Genomic DNA, 24,562 nt, shown 5'->3' on the forward strand with positions numbered 1-24,562 from the left:
GGGTATTGAAGTAATAGTATCTCACAGCCAAATTGTTACTTGAACAGATTTATTTATCCAGGAAAGGCACAGCCATTGAAAAAATAGCCCCTTTGTAAACTCCCATCTGGCTTCAGGACAAGAACAACAGACTGCAGAGCAGCAGGTAACTGTGAGACTGTCTGGGTCAGCGAGTTAACTGGAAGTTAGCTTGTTCCACTGGATGGCTCATGAAAAATGTAATACCCCTTTTAAAGTTGTGTTGCCAACTGTGACTGAGTGTATTCCTGGAGGTTCCACCATATGATCTCCCTTATACCCAGCCAATAATCAGCTGACACATCAATCCTTGTGACATGTCATCTTCCTTGGCCAATTGGAACACAAACTTTGCCCAAATGGAAGCTGCTTGACTGTCAGCCAAAGAGCCTTTTTGTTCCCATTGTCAATTTGTTTTCTATGTGGTGGGAAAAAAGATTTACATGAAGTGACTAAGGAAAGGTTTTGTTAATGTCCTGGTTATTTTTCTCCAAAGTTGCATTAGCAGTCCTGGAGAATGATCATTTTTCTAGAGACTCCTGTTGAGTCAGTAAACCCACTCTAAAACCAGGGACTTCACTGGAGAATGTGATAGAGAAAATGAATACATGGAGTAGGACTTGGTAAAGATGCTCAAAACAATATGTTTCGACATGGCAGAGATTTTAGCCTAGAGAGAACCTTTTGAAGGTCCAGGAAAGGAAGCTGCCAGACATGTATCTCAGGCCATCTGCTCACATTGCTCCCACAGGACAGCTTTTGGAGGAGAAATTGTTTGTGAAAAATTGCAGCAAGCCTGCTGTTCGGGTGCAGGGTTCCACACATGTCGTCATTACATGATCTAGGTATTCCCTGAGAGGTAGCTGTTACAACTGAAGAGATGGAAAGAGTGGGTCTGGAGCTCACAAAGCATTCTGAGTGACATTGATTGTACCCTGCACCTTGAGAATGTCAGTAGCAGTATAAAACTGGTGTATTGTTGTACCCATACTGTGGGAGAGTGTTCCAGAAAGGATCATCAGTTGATAGGTCACTGAAAGCCCAGATGATACCATGGCTGATACTTCACAGATCCTCATGAGTGCCAAAAATAAACAAAAATGAGCACAACACGTCCTTCATATTGACAACCAGCATGAGGGCAGCCAATCAGAAGGAATTGGATTAGAGCATTTCACTTGCATACCTTGCTCCACTGTGCATTTAGATCCTGGCTCATCAGCAACCACAATTCCACTTTCCTGCACCAGCTCCACGTCTCCAGATATCCATCAGTTTCTGAGTTTGAATTTGCTGAAAGACTGCGCTTGTGCATCTCTCCAGGGTAAGAGAATTCCAAATACCCACTACCCTCTGAGTGAAGGAATTCTTCCCGATAGATGTCCCTGTAAAACCTGGCACAATTCCTATTCTGGTGCAACTCATTAGAGAATTTCATAGGAACTGTGTTCCTGGTGTACATTTTGGGTGGGGTGTTGGGATATTGGGTGCAGGAAATGGGGGTTGTGGTGGGGTGGTGGGGTGTTGGGTGTGGGGGTAGGGATGGGGGTTGTGGTGGGGTGTTGGCTGTGGGGATGGGGGTTGTCAGGTGTTGGGGTGTTGGGTGTGGGTATTGGGGTTGTGGTGGGCTGTTGGGGTTTTGGGCATGGGGATGGGGTTGTAGTGAGGTGTTGGGTGCAGGGATGGGGGTTGTGATGATGTGTTGGGGTGTTGAGTGTGGGGATGGGGTTGTGGTGGCTTTTTGGGGTGTTAGGTGCAGGGATAGGGTTTCTGGTGGAGTGTTGGGGTGTTGGGTGTGGGGATGGGGTTGTGGTGTGGTGTTGGGGTGTTGGGTGGGGTGAGGGGCATTGGGGAAATGGACAGAGGGACATAGCTTGATGGGGGAGGGTGACAAAACTTCTTCAAATGATGCTTCAATCTTCTTTCCTATTTCCTGCTCTTTGTAATTCTCAATGATAATGGAAAATAAAATCTCAGCTGATCCTGGTAATGAAAACACCTTTTATTTCCTGGTGAACACTGCAGTAAGAGTGAAATCTCTGGATGTTCAGACAGCACACCCACAGGCCAGACCCCCCCTCAAAAACATTTCAAGAAGGTAGCCTAGACCCTAACTTTTTCTTATTTTAAAGGTAGATGTGAAGTGGATATTCCAGATGGGATGCAGCTGGTCAAATCATTCAGCTTTAAGCAAAACAGAATTTATTTAAACACTACAGTTAAAACATGAACAGAAGAAAGTGGAATTTGGAATAACCTAACTATTGGAAAACTTAATCAAACACACAGAGTAACTATTACTAATTATTAATTAGTTGTTCCAATATGATAACATCCCATAAACACACCACTTGGCAAAAAGGTAGATTCAAACAAAAATTTTTGCAGGTAAGAGGGAACAACATCCAGAGAGAAAATTCAGAGAATGTCAAAGGAATCATTTACTGAAGCTTGCAACACTCCTGGACTCACACATCTTGTGACTGCTACAGCCAAAAAAAAATCTCGAAAGCCTGAACTGGGAGAGCTGGCCGCTCCCCCTCCATTCTCAAACTGCTCTGAAGGCACCTCAAAACCCAGACTCTTTGGTACTTCTGCTACTCCACAACCTCTTTCCAAAAAGCCCAAGGACAAAACAACATTCTTAAAGTGACAGCATGGTCACAGTGTATGGACAGCAAGCCTATGGTTCCATACTGGGACACATGGCTTTCAGGATTATTGTTTCAGTTAACTGGGCTTTGTTCAAGTATAGAATTTTGTTCAATTTGAAGATCACTTTTTAAATCAACCTAAAAATTAGAGGATTCAGAGACTGTCATTTCATGTTAGTTTTGAGAATATATCTTGGATTGATTATAAGACAGGATAGAGAGGATGAATTGAATTGATTAAGAAGGAGAATGTTGTTTCGTGTTGTGCATATAATTCCTTTGGATTGGGAGAAACATTTCAGGCTATTAAAATATGTTAACCCAGACTGTATATTGTGGAATATGAATGGGCCTCCACACTTCAGCAAATAGGAGTTTTCTGTTTGGTGTCTTATTGAACAATGCTCTTTACACATTCTCTCCAGGATCAGTCATGGCTTCAGTAGCCTTTGTAAACCAGTGTAGTCACAAACTCAACCCACAGACTCCCTCATTCCTTCACTATACACATCCAGCCAGCCCCCACTGACAGCTCAGATTCACATTCAGTCCATAAGCTCCCCTTCCCCTCCCTGGGATTTTGCTGGATTCCGATTAGTGGCTGACATTCCATCTCGGTGCTGCTGTCAGTTAAAAGAGTGAAAACAAAAACTTAGAAATGAAAGGTGCTGGTCCAAACTGGATTTTCATTTTCACAAGACAAATTCAGACCAGTTCCATTGTTTCCAATTTTACAGGATTTTCTTTTGCCTTGAATTGTAAAGAGATTTCTTGAAAACCATCAGAGGCATAATGCAATGTTGTATAATCATTTAGATGCAATTTCATTTGTAAAATTGATCAGAATTGGTCCATAATTACATCTAAATATTTCACAGGATGAAGAACAGAATATGCTAACAATTTTACTCTTTTTGTTGAGCATGGGATACTTTCTCTCTGTAATCTGCAGTATTCCAAAACCCAAGCTTTGTATCACCAAGCCTGGTTTATCATTTCTTCTGTTTCTGACCTTGATTGTGTTCAGTGTTGTCGACCTTGACTCTTCACTTCAGTTTTTTTAATGTTAAGGACGCAATACCTCTGCTCTTCAAACTTCAGCGGTAATTAAAAAGTATTAAGAAGAGTTGCCTTTTTAATGTTATAGCTGATAGGAGTCAAGGATACAATATGATTGTTAATTTTCCAACAACAGTTTGTAATTATAGTATCCTGCATGAACAAGAAATTAGATTAGATTCCCTACACTGTGGAAACAGGCCCTTCAGCCCAACAAGTTCACACCAATCCTCTGAAGAGTAACCCACCCAGTCCCACTGACTAATGCACCTAATACTATGGGCAATTTAGCATGGCCAATTCACCTGACCTGCACATCTTTGGATTGTGGGAGGAAACTGGAGCACCTGGAGGAAACCCACACAGACACGGGGAGAATGTGCAAACTCCACACAGTGAGTCACCCAAGGCTGGAATCAAACCTGGCACCGTGAGGCTGTAGTGCTAACCACTGAGCCACTATGCTAGATACTAGATAATAAAGAAAATACTGACACCATGGACATGAAACTTGGACAAAGAGGAGGGAAATGGAAAAAAAAAACATAGTTAAAGAATAAAGTTTTCTGGAGGATCTTAAATCAGGCAATGCCTCTGAACATGGCTGCTTCCTTTTTTCCTTGCAGAGAGAACATTTCACAGGAGGTGAGGGAGAGTAGTTCAGAATTTTGTTTACCTTCTCCACAAAGAAAGAAGGGAGAGGCCTCTGGAGGCTTTTGCCTCTCGGGCTGTGATATTGTCCACACCGTGTCCACCTGTGCCCACGAACCCATCCAGTGGTTGTTACAAAGGTGTGTGCTCCTGTGCCCACAACACCAATCAAGGAAAATGTCTGGTCAAAATTGCCCCGAACACCCACTGGCACCATTCTGTCTGGAATGCTGCCCAACTGCTTGAATAAAATAAAGCCAGTACAACTCACAGTGGCTCCTAGGAGCCTGTTTTTACATCCTACATCATTTCCTTGGTTAGAAGGAGTATCTTCTACCATTTTTATTCCATGGTAGAGAAAAAAAAGAGTGATCTTTTCACTATCCACACTCTTTACCCTGCATTAGAGAAGCCTGATGGAATTGGAAATGGATCCCTCCAGTGCTCCCTCTAATTTTCAGGTTGGCTGTGCCAGCCCCAGGCTTGGCAGCACCTTCTGGAACTGAAAGCCAAGGTCACAATCAGCGGTTATGTGCAGCTGCACAGTTTAGAGGGAGTGTTGGCCCCCATCCATTATTCTTTAATATCCATTCCAACACAGACAGAGACATAACTTTCCAGACCAGTGTCCAAATGAATGCCATCTACAAATGGAGCAGAACAGTTCTTTGATTTTTGATTTGATTTGATTTGATTTATTGCTCAGTAGAAATCTGGAATTAAATGAATGCAAAATTTGCAAAACTGTGTATATCATTAGATGTGATTTTTCAACTAGGCAACCATTTTCTGGATAATCTTGAACGAGAGAGGAATTGTGTTGACAATCAATTCAGTATTGTAGTTAAGCTCATGTCTACTGGAAGCTACATCTATTAAGAACCAAGACCTTATTCTTGTGCACATACTGATCAAAATAGACGACTGGTCCATTTTCCAGGGCAATGCTCTGACCAATTAAAATCAACCTGCCTGATTCAAAATTTAAACAAAGTCCAGCTGTTAACTATCAATCACCATTAATGTGAGCTTTCTGCATGTCCTGCCTCTGCTAAAGAGAATCCACTTGCCAATCAATCAGCATCTCCTCTCTTCAGTATAAATGTTGCTTTTCTCCTTAATTTTGTATTCATGTGAAAGGTCCTGATGAGTGTAAAAGATTCAGCAAAAGCTTCATTTCCTTCAGCAAGACTCAAGTTCTAAACACTAAGAACTTTTTCGAAAAAAAATGAACTGGAGCTAATGTGATGAGTTTCTCTGATCAACTGAGACTTCTATCATTCAGTTATGAACTAACTGGGAAAGTACATTTTGCATTCATTTCTAGGATGTCTGCAGATCTTCTGGAAGAGTCTTAATGGGTGAACAAAAAATCCACCTGTGGAAGCCTGGCCCCTAAAAACTTGAACTTAATTATTAAAAGCATGATCTTGTCTATATTCATTTCTAAAGGAGTTTCATATTCACCAATCTGAGTGAGGCAGGTATTAGAAGAGTTCAAATCTTTGGTAATAATCACTACAAGCTACTATCTGGTATTCCTGATGACAGCCTGACAAAGAAAATCACACCCTGCCACATTATTCATTTACTTCCTAAGTTTTACAGTCAATGGTGTCACAAAGGTTCATGTAGGGATCCAGACAGGCATAGACTTCCTTCAAACCTCTAAGTGAGCTGTCTCAGAGTCTGTGATCATGATGGCATCTCTTCTGTCTCTTGTCAGAAATGTATGTAAGAAGTTCATAAATAAGTTGGCTTGATGGGATAACGTGGGTTGGAGTTTTAAATAAGTTTTGAAATTTGTTCAGTGGGAAGTGGGTATCGCTGGCTGGGTCAGCATTCATTGTCCATCTCTAATAGCTGAAAGTCAAGAGTTAACCACATTACTGCTGGTCTGGAGTCACATGTAGGGACAGCAGATTTCCTCCCCGAATCACCATTAGTGAACCAGATGGGTTTTTACCACAATAATTACATAGTCACCATTAGGCTAGTTTTTAATTATAGGTTTTTAAAATTGAATTCACAATCCACTATCTGCGTGGTGAGATTAGGGCCCTGTCCCCAAATTATCAAACTGAGATTTGTGATTCAGATTTCAGTGACATTACCACTACACCACCAACTCACCCTAAGAAGCTTATAAAAAGTTGACAGGTGGGAAACCTTACTTGAGAAAGGATGTACTGGCACTGGAGGGGGTGCAGAAGAGGTTTGCTGGTTGATTATGGAGTTGAGGGGTTTGGCTTATAAGGAGAGACTGAGTAGACTGGGATTATATTCACCAGAATTCAGAAGAGTGAGGGGGGATCTTATAGAAATATTTAACCTTATGAAGGGGATAGATAAGATAGAAGTAGAGAGTATGTACCTACTGGTGGATGAAACTAGGATAAGAGGACATAACCTCAAGATCAGGGGAAGCAGATTCAGGACAGAATTGAGAACGAACTTCTTCACCCAGAGGGTTGGGAATCAGTGGAATCCCCTGCCCAGGGAAGTAGTTGAAGCTTCCTCAGTAAATGTTTTTAAAGCTAAGATAATTTTTTGAACAGTAAAGGATTTAAGGGATACGATGAGTGGGTGGGTAAGTGGAGCTGAGGCCATGATCAGCCATGATCTTACTGAATGGCGGAGCAGGCTCGAAGGGCCAGATGGCCTACTCCTGCTCCTCATTCTTACTTTGTTCTGTTGTTATTACCAATTCATTCATATGGGAATTATATTATTCTTGGTAATAGTATCTATGAGATGCAATGGTAGTCTTCACATTTAATCTACAATATTTTATTATCGACTGGCACAATTTGATATTTTTAATGTGCAAATGAGTAAGTGTAATCTTCTTTTTCCTTTCCATAGGAATGATCTGGTCAGAGTGTAAAAAAATGTGGTCCCAAGGCCCGAGGGAATATTTGCTGGAACTGTGGAACTTATTAGACTTTGGAATGCTAGCCATTTTTTCAGCATCATTCATAGCACGATTGATGGCGTTTTGGCATGCTTCCAAGGCACAGAGTTTTGTGGATGAAAAGATCAAAATGGATTTAACTAATGTTACTCTTCCAACAGAAATAGAGTACTACACTCTTGGTCAGTTTGATGCATCTTCTATCAATCTTTATTATTCTGCTTAATTAGCTCAGAAACGATAAATGCCAAGTACTAAGGTTTTTTTTACTATTTAATCACATCCTACTGATTGAAAATTGAAATTGCTATAAGGATAGAACCAATTTCCACTTAAAGATTCTAATGAAATTTCTGTGCAATTTCTATTCCAAAATCATAGACCCCAGTTTCTCAGAATGTGCAGTTCTTCAGACGGTGAGTTTGCAATCTCAATATAAAAAAAAGCTGCTCTCTGACACTATGAAAACTGTTTCCTTAACAGCAGTAAATCCATGATACACAAAGCTTTATGACCATGTTAATTTTGATTGATTAGTTCAAGGTACTATTCTTGTTAATGCTTTACTGTTTCCATGATGATTCTCTTGCATTGGCAAAGAAAAGGATTTCCTACAAATGCTTTATTGTTGTGCAGGGATGTCTTGAAGTGAATACTTACAATGAATGCTTGCTACTTGCATGATGTAAAAATTAAGACATTATTTGTTGCCAACTCAGCGAGATGATGTTGATTTTTGATTATAAACATAATCGATAATGTTAGCTTGGGAATTCCAGCATAACAGATACTGTGCAGTGAGAATAATGGTGAGGTATTTTATGATTGGTCAAATCAAACTGTATTGATCCTGTCAGAAAACTTGGGATTGACTTATTTATACAGTACATTGCACCAGAGGCCTGGAAGGTTCAGGCAAAGGCAGAACTAGGGTGTAACATCAATCTTTAAGAGGTGACCATACAGCTTCAGGGCTGTGCAAGCCCTTCGTTCATGTTACTAAAGTGCATAACTCAGTCAGATAAGTAAATTAGCACAACAAATTCACAATTTGTAGCATACGTCTTAAAATCCACTGTAGATGTTACTGAAGTGCATAACTCCTTTACAGATCATAATCTCCATTTCAAGCAAATCTCTTAAAATCTGCTGTAAATGTTACTAAAATGTAGATCTCGGTGAGATAAGCAAGTTTAAACAACAGAAGCACTACATCTTGCAAAGTTCTCCAAAGTGCTGTTATATTTTTAAAGCCTGTTGTGAATGTTACTAAATTCATAACTCAGTGAAACAACCAAGTTGGCACTACAAAATCAACATTCCTAGCAAACTTCTCCAAAATGCTGGCATTTTCTTAAAATCTGCTATAGATGTTACTAACGTGCAAAACTCAGTCAGATCAGCAACTTTGCACATCACAATCTCATTCTAGCAAACTTCTTAAAATCTGCTGTAGATGTTACTAAAATGAATAACTCAGTGAGATGAGAAAGTTTGAACAACAGAACACCACATCTTGCAAAGTTCTCCAAAATGCTGGCATATTCTCAAAAATCTGTTGTGGATGTTACTGAAGTGCACAACTCACTGAGTTAAGAAATTTTACACATCATAATCTCCATTTTGAGCAAACTTCTTAAAGTCCACCATAGATAAGAAACTCACTAAGATAAGAAAATTTAAACAGCCAAAGCTCAAATACTAACAAACGCCTTAAAATGTGCAGTAGATAGTCTTAAAGTGCATAACTCAGTGAGATAAATAAGCTGTGTGACAAAATCAGCACTTCCAGCAAACTTCTCCAATATGATGGTATATTCTTAAAATCTCTTGTAGATGCTACTAAAGTGCATAACTCAGTCAGATAAGAAACATTGAACATCAAAATCACCATTTCTAGCAAATGTCTTCAAATCCGTTATACAATAAGCACATTTGAACAACAAAATCACTATCTCTTGCAAACATCTCTAAAATACTGGCATATTCTTAAAATCTGCAGCAGATGTTGCTAAAGTGCATAACTTGGGGAGATAAGCAATTGTACACACCAAATCTCCATTTTGAGCCACTATCTTTTTATAAATGTTACTAAAGCATATAACTCAGTGAGATAAAAATGTTTGCAGATCATACTCCACCATCTCTAGCAAAGGTCTTGAATTCTGTAGTAGATATTGCTAAAATACATAACTCATTGTGATCAGAAAGTTTCAACAACACCATTTCTAGCAAACTTCTCCAATATGCTGGCATATTCTTAAAATCTGTTATAGATGTTCCTACAATGCATAATCCAGTGAGATAATCAAGTCTGTACCATAAGCTGGATTTCAGTATCCTCTGCATTACATCAAACATCTAGTACCTTCAATGATATCTATTACCAGTCCTCTAATTGTGAAATATCTAAAGTATTTTCCATGATATTCTAAGGACTCTTGGAGATTTTCTTAAAAGAGTTGGAGGGCAGTTTTAGTTTTTGGGTCTATTTTCTGCTTTTTAGGTTGTCCTTTTAAATTCTCACGAACTAATTTCGCATAAGATGCAGAATTGTAACAATTTCTTTGCACTTGTGTTGACATATGGAGTGTTTGATATTTGCTAGAAGCAGAATTAGAAAAATTCTTCAATATTCTCAATAAATAACAACCCTCCAATAATCCGGAAGCCATCACGCACAAGTAAAGAATTCATTGCTGAGACCAAATTATTGAAGATGGTACGAAACAAGAGCTGGAAGTTAACAATTGGAGTTTCTGTTCACCATTGCAGACTAATATTTCTAAATATAAACAAAACAAATGTTTATTCTGCAGACAAGAAGGATTACTGCCAATCCATTTCCATCATACTTGCAAAACAGCAGATTAAACAGGCAGCTAGTACATTCCCTTTTACGGCATTTCAGTCTTAAATTTAACAATCGACAGAGTGTTCATCGCAATAGAATCCACTTTTATTTTCTCCCATAATGTGACTCCTGAACCTGTGTAGTGTTAACTGCGAGGGTCAACATTCTATTTTAAGGAATACTTTATTTTAGAGAGTTCAGTTCTCCGGGCTCCCATTGATTATTAGTTCACATGTTTAAAATGATTCTCTCTCCTTTGATGCATCCCTTACCTCACCTCTTTGTAGGTTTCCTCTCTCCATTCCTCCATTCCTCCACCTTTTGGAGATGATATATCTACCACCTCCCCCCCCCCCCCCCCCACTCCCCAAGTTTGTTGAGTGCTGACTAAGGGCACATGTTAAAAGTTTTTAACTTTTTGTCATGTGTTCTTCTAATCAGTTGAGTAAAATGATTCAGAAAATCCAAAATACATTTAAAAAATCAAAAACTAAGAAAAATAAGTGCTTTAAGGCCATTACAAATGATTAGAAAGTGGCATCAAAACAGAAATGGAGGAAATGTTGTTCCTCTACACATGTGCTCCCTGATCTGCTGAGTATTTCCAGTCATTTCTGTTTTGATTTCACATTTACAGAATCTTTTTGTACTGCCTATTACTTTGTTATAATTCTTCATCAGGAAAATAATAACCAGAACTCTCAGATATCAAACTTCATTTTTAAAGTGAACAGATTTGGAAGCAGGTGGCAGGGGTGTATTGGAGGTTCACAATGTTGGAATGTAGAGAGCACTGACAAACCAACCCCAAACCCTCTGGCTTTAAATTTTGACCGCAGTGGAGTGTGCTTTGTTTAAACAATCGAAGTGAGAGAGGCAAATTGTTAATTTTAATACGCTAATAACTCACACAATGAGAGTGACACTAACATGGGTTTTAGCATTTATTTCGTCAGCTTCACTGGAGGCTTCCTGAAATTCAGCAGTGATGGCAACATGAGAGATGATCTAGGCAAATGCTCAGAAAGCAACAAGCGTGAGCAGAGGTGATCAATTGCAGAATGTAGCTCAAGGATCTGGATGCTGTCTAGATAGAAGATTAATGTTCTCACCTAAGTTATCAAGGTTAATGCATGTCTGTTTAGCCATCATACCCCATTAACTGCATTGCTAACCTCGTCCACTGCTCAAATCACCATAGCACATCATTCACTTAAAAAACAATTTCCATCAATCAGGACTCATGTCTGCAATGTGCATGTTTGACATCATCCTCATACACTTTAAACAACAGTAACCATCAATCCCACACACCTGGTCATTATTCAAAAATGCCTGTGACAACATCCAAAGTTAATGCATAACACTCACCGATACATGTACTTCTCTCACTGAATGTAACTGGACTGACATCTATGTTAGGGGACAGTATTGATCATGAGCTGGGAAGGGATGTTGCTGACATCCTCTCTCCTTCCTCTTCTATGAGCTTATCTTGCTCCACATGGCTTCTGCTCATTCTGTAAACCACGATCAGTGCCAAGAAGAAGTCCTACCAGGCCACCAATGTCTGAAAATCACTAGTTTGCACACAAAACATTTAAGACCTTGATAAAAGATACTGGAAGCACTAAAAATATATCAAACTGCAGCAACAAAGAGAAGAAATAATCAAACAATTTACCTGCATTTAGTTGATGATGCATTAAAGAAAATTGATAGGGGATTCCTTCATGGTCATAAATGTTAGTTCAGCATTCAAAGACATGAAAGGTTGTAAGCTAGAGTATGGAACTCCATAATGTCAGTGCTGACATCAGTTCAGTATTGCACACTAATTGCGAGTATCATGATTTGTCTGTTCTGCATGTTGTATATACCTAGGCTCCTCATCAACTTTGCAGTCTGGCATGCTTCACGTTGCAGCTGTGCGTGCACATCATGAACACAAATTTTGTAGTTTTAAGAACCTTGTAGCATCAATAGATACAAATATTTAAAAAAGGAGTAGTCTTCAACTGCAAGTACAAAGAACACATTGATTTTGTGGTTCTAGTGGATGCTGTGCTCAAAGCAGAGCAACTTTGCAAAATACTGCAAAGTATTGTAACTGTCCTTCTACCCGTGGTGCTGTTCAACACAATTATTTACAGTTTGCTTATGAATGACAACTGTGTGGCCATTACTGATAACTGAATCTATACCATGGTCTGTCAGCGTAACAAAGCTTTGGATATAAGTCACATCCTGTGTGTTAAATATGTTTGGCAAAGTAAGGTAGATTGTGAGAATCTGTTCCCTATGGCAGACATGTCTAAGACCAGAAGGCATGAGTTTAAAGTGAGGAGCAAATGGTTCAGAGGAGATATGACAAAGGATTTTTTAATTCTCAGGCTGGTTGATTTATGGAATGTGTTGTCTGACGAATGATGGGGGCACGTACTCTCGCAGCATTTAAAAACCATAGAGTTACAGAGATATGCAGCACGGAAACAGACCCTTTGGTCCAATTCGTCCATGCTGACGAGATATCTAAACTCAAACAGTCCCATTTACCGGCGCCCGGCCCATATCCCTCCAAACCCTTCCTATTCATATACCCATCCAGATGCCTTTTAAATGTTGTAATTGTAAGAGCCTCCTCCATGTCCTCTGGCAGCTCATTCCATATGCACCACCCTTCCGCTTGAAAACATTGCTCCTTAGGTCCCTTTTAAATCTTTTCTCTCTCACCTTAAATCTATGCAGTCTAGCACTGGACTCCCCCACCTCAGGGAAGAGACTTTGTCTATTTACCTTATTCAGGCCCTTCTTGATTTTATAAACCTCTATAAGGTCACCCCTCAGCTTCCAACACTCAAGGGAAAATAATCCCTGTCTATTCAACCTCTCCCTATGGCTCAAACCCTCCAAACCTGGCAAACTCCTTGTAAATCTTTTCTGAACCTTTTCAAGTTTCACAACACTTTTCCCATAGCAGGGAGACTGGAATTGCACACAATATTCCAAAAATGGCCTAACCAATGTGCTGTACAACTACAACATGACCTCCCCAACTCCTATACTCAATGCTCTGATTTGCCTTTCCAAAATGCAGCACCTCACATTTACCTAATTTAAATTCCGTTTGCTACTCCTCTGCCCACTGGCCCATTTGATCAAGATCCCATTGTACTCTGAGGTAACCTTCGTCACTGTCCACTACACCTCCAATTTTGGTACCATCTGCAAACTTACTAACTATATCTCTGATGTTCACATCCAAATCATTGATATAAATGACAAAAAGCAGGGGGCCCAGCAATGATCTTGTGACACACCGCTGGTCACAAGCCTTCAGGCTGAAAAGCAACCTCCACACCACCCTCTGACTTCTATCTTTGAGTCAGTTCTGTATCCAAATGATTAGTTCTCCTTCAATTCTATGCGATCTAACCTTGTTAACCAGTCTAACAGAGGAAGTCCATATAGATCATGTCCACTGCTCTGCCTTCCTTTTTTTACTTCAAAAAAATCAATCAAGTTTGTGAGACATGATTCCCCACGCACAAAGCCATGTTGACTATCCCTAATCAGTCCTTGCCTTTCCAAATACATGTAAATCCTGTCCCTCAGGATTCTGTCCAACAACTTGCCCACCACCAATGTCAGGCTCACCAGTCTATAGTTCCCTGGCTTGACCTTACCATTTTTCTTAAATATGCCACCATGTTAGCCAAGCTCTAATCTTCTGGCACCTCACCTGTGACAATCAACGATCCAAACTTCTCAGCAAGTGGCTTAAGAATCACTTCTCTAGCTTCCCACAGAGTTCTAGGGTACACCTGATCAGGTCCGAGGGAATTATCAACTTTATGCATTTTAAGGCATCCAGCACCTCTTCCCTTGTAATATGGATATATCTCAAAATATCATTATTTATTTCCCAACATTCTCTATTATCCATGTCATTCTCCACAGTAAACACTGATCCAAAATACTCATTTAGTATCTCCCCCATCTCCTGTGTTTCCACATATCAGCTGCTTTGCTGATCTTTGAGGGGCCCTTTTCTCTCCATAGTTACCCTTTAGTCCTTAACGTGTTTGTAAAAACCCTTTGGATTCTCCTTAACTGTATTTGCCAAAGCTATCTCATGTCCCCTTTTTGCCCTCCTGATTTCCCTCTTACGTATGTGCCTACTGTTTTTATACACTTCTAAGGATTCACTCGATCTATCCTGTCTATACCTGATATATGCTTCCTTCCTTATCTGAACCAAAACCTCAATTTCTCTAGTCATCCAGCATTCCCTATCCCTACCAACCTTTCCCTATCCCTACCAACCTTTCTCTGCACCTACCAACCTTCCCCTGCACCTACCAACCTGTCCCTGCGCCTACCAACCTTTCCCTGCACCTACCAACCTTTCCCTGAATCTACCAACCTTTCCCTGCACCTACCAACCTTTCCCTGCACCTACCAACCTTTCCCTGAATCTACCAACCTTTCCCTGCACCTACCAACCTTTCCCTATACCTACCAACCTTTCCCTGCACCTACCAACCTTTCCCTGCACCTACCAACCTTTCCCTGAATCTACCAACCTTTCCCTGAATCTACCAACCTTCCCCTGCACCTACCAACCTTTCCCTGTGCCTACCAACCTTTCCCTATACCTACCAACCTTTCCCTGCACCTACCAACCTTTTCCTGCACCTACTGACCTTTCCCTGTGCCTACCAACCTTTCCCTGAATCTACCAACCTTTCCCAGCTCCTACCAACCTTTCCCTGTGCCTACCAACCTTTCCCTGAATCTACCAACCTTTCCCTGCACCTACCAACCTTTCCCTGCACCTACCAATTTTTCCGTGCATCTACCAACCTTTCCCTGAATCTACCAACCTTTCCCTGAATCTACCAACCTTTCCCTGTGCCTACCAACCTTTCCCTGAATCTACCAACCTTTCCCTGCACCTACCAACCTTTCCCTGCGCCTACCAACCTTTCCCTGAATCTACCAACCTTCCCCTGCATCTACCAACCTTTCCCTGCACCTACCAGCCTTTCCCTGCTCCTACCAGCCTTTCCCTGCACCTACTGACCTTTCCCTGCACCTACCAACCTTTCCCTGAATCTACCAACCTTTCCCTATACCTACCAACCTTTCCCTGCACCTACCAACCTTTCCCTGCACCTACCAACCTTTCCCTGCACCTACCGACCTTTCCCTGCGCCTACCAACCTTTCCCTGCACCTACCAACATTTCCCTGCACCTACCAACCTTTCCCTGCACCTACCAGCCTTTCCCTATACCTTCCAACCATTCCCTGCACCTACCAACCTTTCCCTGCACCTACTGACCTTTGCCTGCATCTACCAACCTTTCCCTATACCTACCAACCTTTTCCTGCACCTACTGACCTTTCCCAGCTCCTACCAACCTTTCCCTGAATCTACCAACCTTTCCCAGCTCCTACCAACCTTTCCCTGTGCCTACCAACCTTTCCCTGAATCTACCAACCTTTCCCAGCTCCTACCAACCTTTCCCTGTGCCTACCAACCTTTCTCTGAATCTACCAACCTTTCCCTGCACCTACCAACCTTTCCCTGCACCTACCAATTTTTCCGTGCATCTACCAACCATTCCCTGCACCTACCAACCTTTCCCTGTGCCTACCAACCTTTCCCTGAATCTACCAACCTTTCCCTGCACCTACCAACCTTTCCCTGCACCTACCAACCTTTCCCTGCTCCTACCAACCTTTCCCTGCTCCTACCAACCTTTCCCTATACCTACCAGCCTTTCCCTGAATCTACCAACCTTTCCCTGAATCTACCAACCTTTCCCTGAATCTACCAACCTTTCCCTGCACCTACCAACCTTTCCCTGCACCTACTGACCTTTCCCTGCACCTACCAACCTTTCCCTGCACCTACTGACCTTTCCCTGCACCTACCAACCTTTCCCTGCACCTACTAACCTTTCCCTTTCACTCTTGTTGTCTCATTTTTGAAGGCTTCCCATTTTCCAGCCATATTTTTAACTGCAAACATGCACTGATCAGCTTTTGAAAGTTCTTGCCTAATACCATCAAACTTGGCTTTCCTCCAAATTAGAACTTTAACCTTTAGATCTGGTTTATCCTTTTCCATCACTATTTTAAAACTAAAAGAATTATGGTCACTGACCCCAACGTGCTTCCCCCACTGACACCTCAGTCACCTGCCCTGCCTTATTTCCCAAGAGTAGGTCAAGTTTTACACATTCTCTAGTAGGTACATCCACATACTGAATCAGAAAATTTTCTTGTACACGCCTAACAAATTCCTCTCCACCTAAACCCTTAATAGTCTGGCAGTCCCAGTCTATATTTGGAAAGTAAAAGTCCCCTACCATAACTACCCATAACCATCCATGACCATAGAATCCCCTACCATGACTAGCCATAATGATCCATAACCATAAAATCCCCTCCCATAGCCACCCATAACCACCCATAAACATAAAATCCCTTCCCATATCCAGCCATAACCGCCCATAGTCATAAAATTCCCTACCATAACCACCATAAACATAAAATCCCCTCCCAGAACCACCCACAGCTAGCCTATCCCCTCCCATAGCCAGCCTATCCCCTCCCATAGCCAGCCTATCCCCACCCACAGCTAGCCTATCCCCTCCCATAGCCAGCCTATCCCCTCCCATAGCCAGTCTTTCCCCTCCCATAGCCAGCCTATCCCTTCCCATAGCCAGCCTATTATTCTTACTTCTGGATGAGTACATAAAATGTCAGGGCAGAGTATCCTCTGGACTGAATGCAGGTACATGGGATTAGTGCAGTTTGGTCTTTGTTGGTCAGCATAGACATGGTGGGCCGAAGGGCCTTCCTCTATGCTGTATGACTCTATGACTCTAAAGTAGATTGACAAACCCACCAAAAATAAAAAAAATGCTGAATTAATTTTAGATGGTGTTTTGAATCTATAAGAAACTATGGCACAGAAGATGGCCCTAGGACATGTTTGAATCATCTTTATATTTAGCTAACTTATTACAGAATTAATGTTTTTTTATTTTGACTTTTTCTTCCAGCACGAATTAAATGGTTCCCATCTGATCCCCAGCTTATATCTGAAGGCCTCTATGCAATAGCAGTTGTGATGAGCTTCTCTCGAATTGCATACATTCTTCCAGCCAATGAAAGCTTCGGGCCTTTGCAAATATCTCTGGGAAGAACTGTGAAAGACATATTCAAATTCATGGTCATATTCATTATGGTTTTTGTTGCATTCATGATTGGGATGTTTAATCTTTATTCTCACTACCTTGGAGCGAAGCAAAACAACGCATTTACAACGTAAGTACTTATACCGGTTTCATTGCTTTTCATGAAATATTTGCATCTTTGGTACTTGCAAACGTTTCAGATAAGAAGTAAGATTGCTGTGTATGCTGTAAAACTACTATTAAAATTATTGCCTTGGTGCTTTGCGAGTTAGAATTCTGTTCTACTGTAGTAGATTTGTATTTGAAGAAATACTGTGTATATTTAACTATTTTCTGAATGCTAATTTGAATCACATTAAGAAAAATGTTGATTTGCCTTGTTTACAGTTTCAAGAAGGCACACAATCTTTCTCAATGACTGATGTTGAAACATTTAACATTGATATATTCCTCCTATTTAACACCTTTTTTCTTAAAATGCTCAACTATATTGTTGTGATAGTTTGTAAAAACAGCTGAATGGAATTGGGTTTTTTTATTATTTGTGATTTGGTAGTCTGGAGGCACAAACTATCTGGATTCACACGGAAAGGTTCACCGATCCAGTGAAGTAAGACCGTTGTCTAAATAATTTGAAACTCTGGATGCCAAAAAGTCAATGCCTTTCGATGGGATATGGAGAAAGATGGAAGACAATGGAGTCTTCTGACCCTTTTGAATATTTCCTAAAGCTACGCTGACTGTTACCATTTACCATTCTCTAAATAAACATTTACACATAATCATATTTTCTAGCATTTGTTTTAAGTTGTACGTTACATCTGCCCCGATTTGAGATAGCTACAACAGATTCAATTTGAGCTGAAGGCAACTGCACTGATGATGGCTTTTCAGGCAAAAAATGATTGTTTTTCTTCACTTTGAAGTATTAACTGATCATAATCTAAGCGTTATTTTACCAAAAATAAAACTACCCTTGAATATGCAATTTTACTGCTTTCTTAATTTGTGGACGCATATCAGAACAATCATACAGAAGGTTCAATAGTCAGGACCAGCACCTTTTTAAAAGTAGCCAGTGGTTTGAGCCAATTAATTAGCATCTGTGTGGCCAGGCTCCTGGTATATCAGAATGTGACAAAATCTCACAAAAGGTAAAATCTGAACTCATGGGAGTTAAAAGGTAATGCGAAAACATATTATAAAACTCAAAAGTCCTGCCAAAGTAAGTTAACTTTATTACTTACATTTGATGTAAGTAATTCTTCCAAACTGCTCAACCTTCCCTATCTCCCCACGTAAACCACATTGAAGATTTCCCGCAGTGCAGTGCAAGAATGAAAAGTATTTTAAAAAGTTCAACAACACGAAAGTGGATTATACTTATAAAAACAATATAATGAATACACTAGCTAATCTTTGTGCACAGACATTGCAATCAGGAAGGAAGAGTGAAAAATATGAAATTAAATTAACATTGAAAATATTTACTTCCATTCTCACAATCAGTTTGATCAGACACATTACGAACCATCTTTGGGGTGGGTGGGTGGTTCTTGAACCTGGGCTTCTCAGCTCAGCGGCCGGGACAGCGAAAGAGAAAGTGTGAAGAGGTTAACGTCAGTGAAAATGGATAACTTCCCAGGCCCTGGGCTGTTAAGGGGAGTATGAAATAGCAACCACTTTGACCATAGCTTTCTGATTCTCACTGGTTACAGTGTGGTACCAAATGACTGGAGAACAAGTTATTTTATTACATTAAAAAGGGAGTCACAGATTGACCAAGTAGTTACAGATCAGTTAACCTATTGTCAGTGACAAGAAAGTGATGGTATAAAATACTGGGAGAACAGGATAAATCCTAATTTATAAAAAAATGTGGATTAAACAAAGACAACCATCATGGATGTGTTAAAGAAAGATTACATGCAAAATACAATGTATTTCTCTTAGAAGCTGCAGTAAAAATATTTTACAAACAGATCTTCTACATCAACTGTACCAATTTGATTCTCCCAGTCTAACACAAACCTAAAGGTTTCCCATAATTATTTCATCCCTTTTTTGGAATCATTTGTTTTAATGTTTAATGCTCTCTTCAATGGTTTAGCAATTATTAGGGGATTGGAACTTCTCCCAATGTGTTCTAACTTTTGTTATTCCTAACTCCCATGCATACTCTGATGGAATATTCTGAAGAAGGGTCCCTGGACCCGAAACATTAACTCTGGTTTCTCTCCACAGATGCTGTCCGATCTGCTGAGCTTTTGCAGCAATTTCTCTTGTTGTTCCAATCCATATTTCCTCCATTTTGCAATTTCCTGAGCTCAGGTCCTTTCTCACTAATTTCCTTTTGTCATCATTGACAGGGCTATCCCTCATCCTTTGCAATCCTGTCTGTCTTTTGAAAAGATGGGCCTGGAATTTTCCATTTTTTAGGTTAAATCTTGACCTGTGGGCTTCATGATCCATCGGGCCCCACCCCTCCAGGGATTGCTAGTCAATCAGAGACCGATGGTCACTGTTTGCAACAGTGATTCATCCAAGACTGAGGCTGTGGTTGAAGACTAGTCTGAACTATCAGGGACCAATGAAAAGATCAGTTAGTCTTTGGGGATGATAATGGGCTGGGGGTCACAAGCAGGGGCAGTTGGAGCATAGCGCAGGGATTGACTTTCACTAGTTACCTCTAAAACCACCCCCCACCCCCCCGGATCTGTGCCCCCAATTGCCTCTAGATTGGGGCAAATGGAGGCCCACCCCGAATCTCGCAGAGGCAAAACCCAATACAATACCAGTAATACTTACAAATGAATGCACTGGTCACACAGGAGCATTGTTCTGAGGTATACAAAACAAGTCAGACCAGTATGTATCATACACAAGTTTTACTGGTTTGCCCTTCGGGAAAGTAGGTAAATTGAGTTAGTGGGTTGAGGTTTTTAAATGGTCAATAATTGACCACTCTTTGGCTTTAATTGGTTGGTGATTGTCAAGATCACCCATGAACCATCCAGTTCAGGCCCTAATTGAGCACGGTGGCTCAGTGGTTAGCACTGCTGCCTCACAGCAGCAGGGACTGAGGTTCAATCCCACCTTCAGGCGACTGCTTGTGTGGAGTTTGCACATTCTCCCACTTACAGGCTGTTGTTTACCCTATAGTGAAACATGTAGTTTGTGCCAAAAGTTTCTACTTCATAAGAGAAAAGCCAAATGTCGCAGAGAAGCCAAAGGCTTTACATCTGGGTTAGCACTGGCTGTCACCTTGCTGGTGTTGACCTGAATCTAAAGCAGATGCAAGAAGAGGGAAGAGAGAGTCTTCTTCCTCAATGGATGGAGATGGAGACTATCTTGTAATGAAGCAGTAATATCTCTTTGTTGAGTGTCTTACCTCTCCGTCTCTATATCCTTCCTCTCGACTTCCTCCTTCTGCACCTTCCTAAACAAGCTGACCAGGGCCTCTCCACCTTCAGGGTCTGCACCCCTTTTATGGACCATATTTTGTAGACCAACTTCTCCAGAAGGTATTGGAGTCCACTACCTGACTAATACTGTACAGTTGGTTCTGCTATAACATGTGTTTCTTCAAGACGAATTGGCTTTAACACAATTGAAGAATTTAGACTGTTATTTAGACAATTGAAATGTGGAGCGTATTCAAGGAACAGCTATTGTGTGTCCTTGATAAGTATGCACCTGTCAGGCAGGGAGGAAGTGGTCAAGCAAGGCAGCTGTGGTTTACGAAAGAAGTTGAATCTCTTGTCAAGAGGAAGAAGAAGGCTTATGTTAGGATGAGACATGAAGACACAGTTAGGGCATTTGAGAGTTACAAGTTAGCCAGGAAAGACCTAAAGAGAGGGCTAAGAAGAGCCAGGAGGGGGTATGAGAAGTCGTAGGCAGATAGGATCAAGGAAAACCCTAAAGTTTTCTATAGGTATATCAGGAATAAAAGAATGACTGGACAAAGACTGGATCAAGGATAGCAGTGGGAAGTTGTGCGTGGAGTCCCAGGTGATAGGAGAAGCACTAAGTGAATATTTTTCATCAGTATTTGTCATTTGTCAAGGAGAATACTGAGATACAGGCTACTAGACTAAACAGAATTGAGATTCACAAGGAGGAGGTGTTAGCAATTCTGGAAAGTGTGTAGACAGATAAGTTCCCTTGGTCGGATGGGATTTATCCTAGGATTCTCTAAGAAGCCAAGGAGGAGATTGCAGAGCCTTTGGCTTTGATCTTTGTGTCATCATTGTCGACAGGAACAGTGCAGAAGACTGGAGGATAGCAAATGTTGTTCCCTTGTTCAAAAGGGGAGTAGAGACAACACTGGTAGTTATAGACCAGAGAGCCTTACTTTGGTTGGGGGTAAAGTGTTGGAAAAGGTTATAGAAGATAGGATTTATAATCATCTAGAAAGGAATAAGTTGATTAGGGATAGATTGTGCCTCACAAGCCTTATTGAGTTCTTTGAGAAGGTGACCAAACAGGTGGATGAGGTAAAGTAGTTGATGTGGTGTATATGGATTTCAGTGAGGCAGTTGATGAGGTGAGCTATTGCAGAAAATACAGACCCATGGGATTGAGGGTAATGTAGCAAGTTGGATCAGAAATTGGCTAGCTGAAAGAAGACAGAGGGTGGTAATTAATGGGAAATATTCATCCTGGAGTTCAGTTACTAATGGTGTCCCACAAGGATCTGTTTTGGGGCCACTGCTGTTTGTCATTTTTATAAATGACATGGATAAGGACGTAGAAGGATGGGTTAGTAAATTTGCGGATGACACTAAGGTCAGTGGAGTTGTGAATAGTGACAAAAGATGTTGTGGGTAACAGAGGGACGTAGATAAGCTGCAGAGCTGGACTGAGAGGTGGCAAATAGAGTTTAATGAGGAAAAGTGTGAGGTGATTCACTTTCAAAGGAGCAACAGGAATGCAGAGTACTGGGCTAATGGTAAGATTCTTGATAGTGTCGATGAGCAGAAAGATCTCGGTGCCCATGTACATAGATCCTTGAAAGTTGCCACCCAGGTTGATAGGGTTGTTAAGAAGGCATACAGTGTGTTAGCTTTTATCGGCACAGGGATTGAGTTTCAGAGCCATGAGGTCATGCTGCAGCTGTACAAAACACTGGTGTGGCCGCACTTGGAATTGTGTACAGTTCTGGTCACCACATTATAGAAAGGATGTGGAAGCTTTGGAAAGAGTTCAGAAGAGATTTACTAGGATGTTGCAAGGTATGGAGGGAAGGTCTTATGAGGGAAGACTGAGGGACTTGAGTCTGTTTTCATTAGAAGAAGGTTGAGAGGTGACTTAATAGAGACATATAAGATAATCAGAGGGTTAGACAGGGTCGACAGTGAGAGCCTTTTTCCTTAGATGGTGATGGCTAGCATGAGAGGACGTAGCTTTAAGTTGAAGGGTGATAGATATAGGATATCAGGGGTAGTTTCTTTACTCAGAGAGTAGTGAGGGTGTGGAACACACTGCCTGCAACAGTAGTCGACTCACCAACTTTGAGGGCATTTAAATGGTCATTGGATAAACATAGGGATGAAAATGGAATAGTGTAGGATAGATGGGCTTCAGATTGTTTCCAAATGTCAGCGCAATGTCAAGGGCCGAAGGGCCTGGACTGTGCTATAATGTTCTATGTTCTATATTTGTAGAATGTGAACTTTCCATACTTGTACTGTTAATGATGCAATTCCAGTCCCATTAGTTTAAATGGTGTGGCTATTGCACAATTATCTTATAATGCAAGATCATAAAAGGACAGAACTATCATGTTGTACCAGTACGGACTGTATGTTCAGAAACCCAAAGGCCTTTATCTCCTACTGAGAAAATGGCATGGATTGAGTCATCTCAGTGCCTTCTGCAGGAACTCCCTTAGACGGTTCAGTGACAACAGATTCAAAGAACTTGCTTTCTCTTGAAACATCCAGAAACACAATTGCTGGGTTCGAAAAAAGATCAGAGATTGGACTGGCAGAAAAAGTTAAAATGTCATGGTATCTATCAGAAAAATTGAGTGCAGATATTGAGAATGCTCTTGTTGTAGTTGCAGACCAGTTAGATGTTGAGGGAGTAGGAGCTTTCTCTATTGATGAATCTCATTGGCTGGTGGCTCGGTGCTTTCCGATAGGTGCGGTTGGAGATGGCCTGCACCTGCTGCATTTCAGCAGTGGGTGAAAGAGCCATTGCCTTTGAGGACATGTCTATTGTTAAAGGAGTCAGTTGTTCAGTTCTGGCAAAGAGCGCTTTCGTGTGTAGCAAGAATACAGCTGTTTTGCGATATTACTAAGGCCCTTAGGAAAACAATCCATTGTATTAATTGGTTCTGAGGGAAGGAGATGAGTTAATTTGGGCCACATTTCTTCTGAGAGAGTTATGTTTTATTGATGGTATTCCAGAAAGGCTTTCCAGATTATTTGTACAATTACTGTTAAAATTGTATTAGATGTTAGCCAAGACAAATGTGTGTCTTGATGGATTTTATGGCACACAGAAGAGCCTTCTGGAATAGCAATTATGTTGGAAAATGACAGCCTCATTGAAGTATGTCAAAACTTGGACTGAAATCTCCACTACCTTAACCGTGACAAGGGGATTTCTGATGCAGTACATGTTGTACCAAGATGTAGCAACACATCTGTGTTCATAATTAAATGGCTAACATTTGATTATCTAAAATTGCCAGTTTGAGTCCTAATACACATATTACTTTCTCATCATTATAAAAATGATTGGTTGATTAACATTGAGAAATTCCAACGATTCTCAAATTTTTATGCCATTTTCAGATTATTTAAAAACTGTTTTCATTATTGACGAGTGCTTGAGCACATCACACTTCAATCTGTCATGTGATAAACTCCGTATTAAAATAATAAGAAACAGACTTATCTGATTTTATGTTCACAATGTATTGTGCTGAATGTGTTCATGATTCAGCTCTTCCTGATGAAGGGCTTATGCCTGAAATGTTGAGTCTCCTGCTCCTTGGATGCTGTCTGACTCGCTGTGCTTTTCCAGCGCCCTACTTTTTGACTCTGACTCTCCAGCATCTGCAGTCCTCATTTTTTCTCTGAATCTTTTCATGTTAAAAACTCGTCAGCATTTCAGTAAAATCATTCCCTGGACAATAATGAGATAAGAGTTTGGTGCAACAAAGGTTAAAAGGGATGCCAAAAATGTGC

General features: G+C 40.8%; 1 protein-coding gene across 1 annotated transcript in view; it reads left to right on the forward strand.

The window, feature by feature from the left end:
* The window catches only part of LOC140481688 (short transient receptor potential channel 6-like), a 131,292-nt gene that overhangs the window by 74,333 nt on the left and 32,397 nt on the right, over positions 1-24,562 (forward strand). Inside the window, exons 7-8 of the mRNA XM_072578260.1 lie at positions 7,248-7,478; positions 17,229-17,493. Coding sequence (XP_072434361.1) covers positions 7,248-7,478; positions 17,229-17,493 — 496 coding nt within the window. The remainder of the gene's footprint in view (positions 1-7,247; positions 7,479-17,228; positions 17,494-24,562) is intronic.

Source organism: Chiloscyllium punctatum, chromosome 9, assembly GCF_047496795.1.
Source record: "Chiloscyllium punctatum isolate Juve2018m chromosome 9, sChiPun1.3, whole genome shotgun sequence".
Lineage (NCBI taxonomy): Eukaryota > Metazoa > Chordata > Chondrichthyes > Orectolobiformes > Hemiscylliidae > Chiloscyllium > Chiloscyllium punctatum.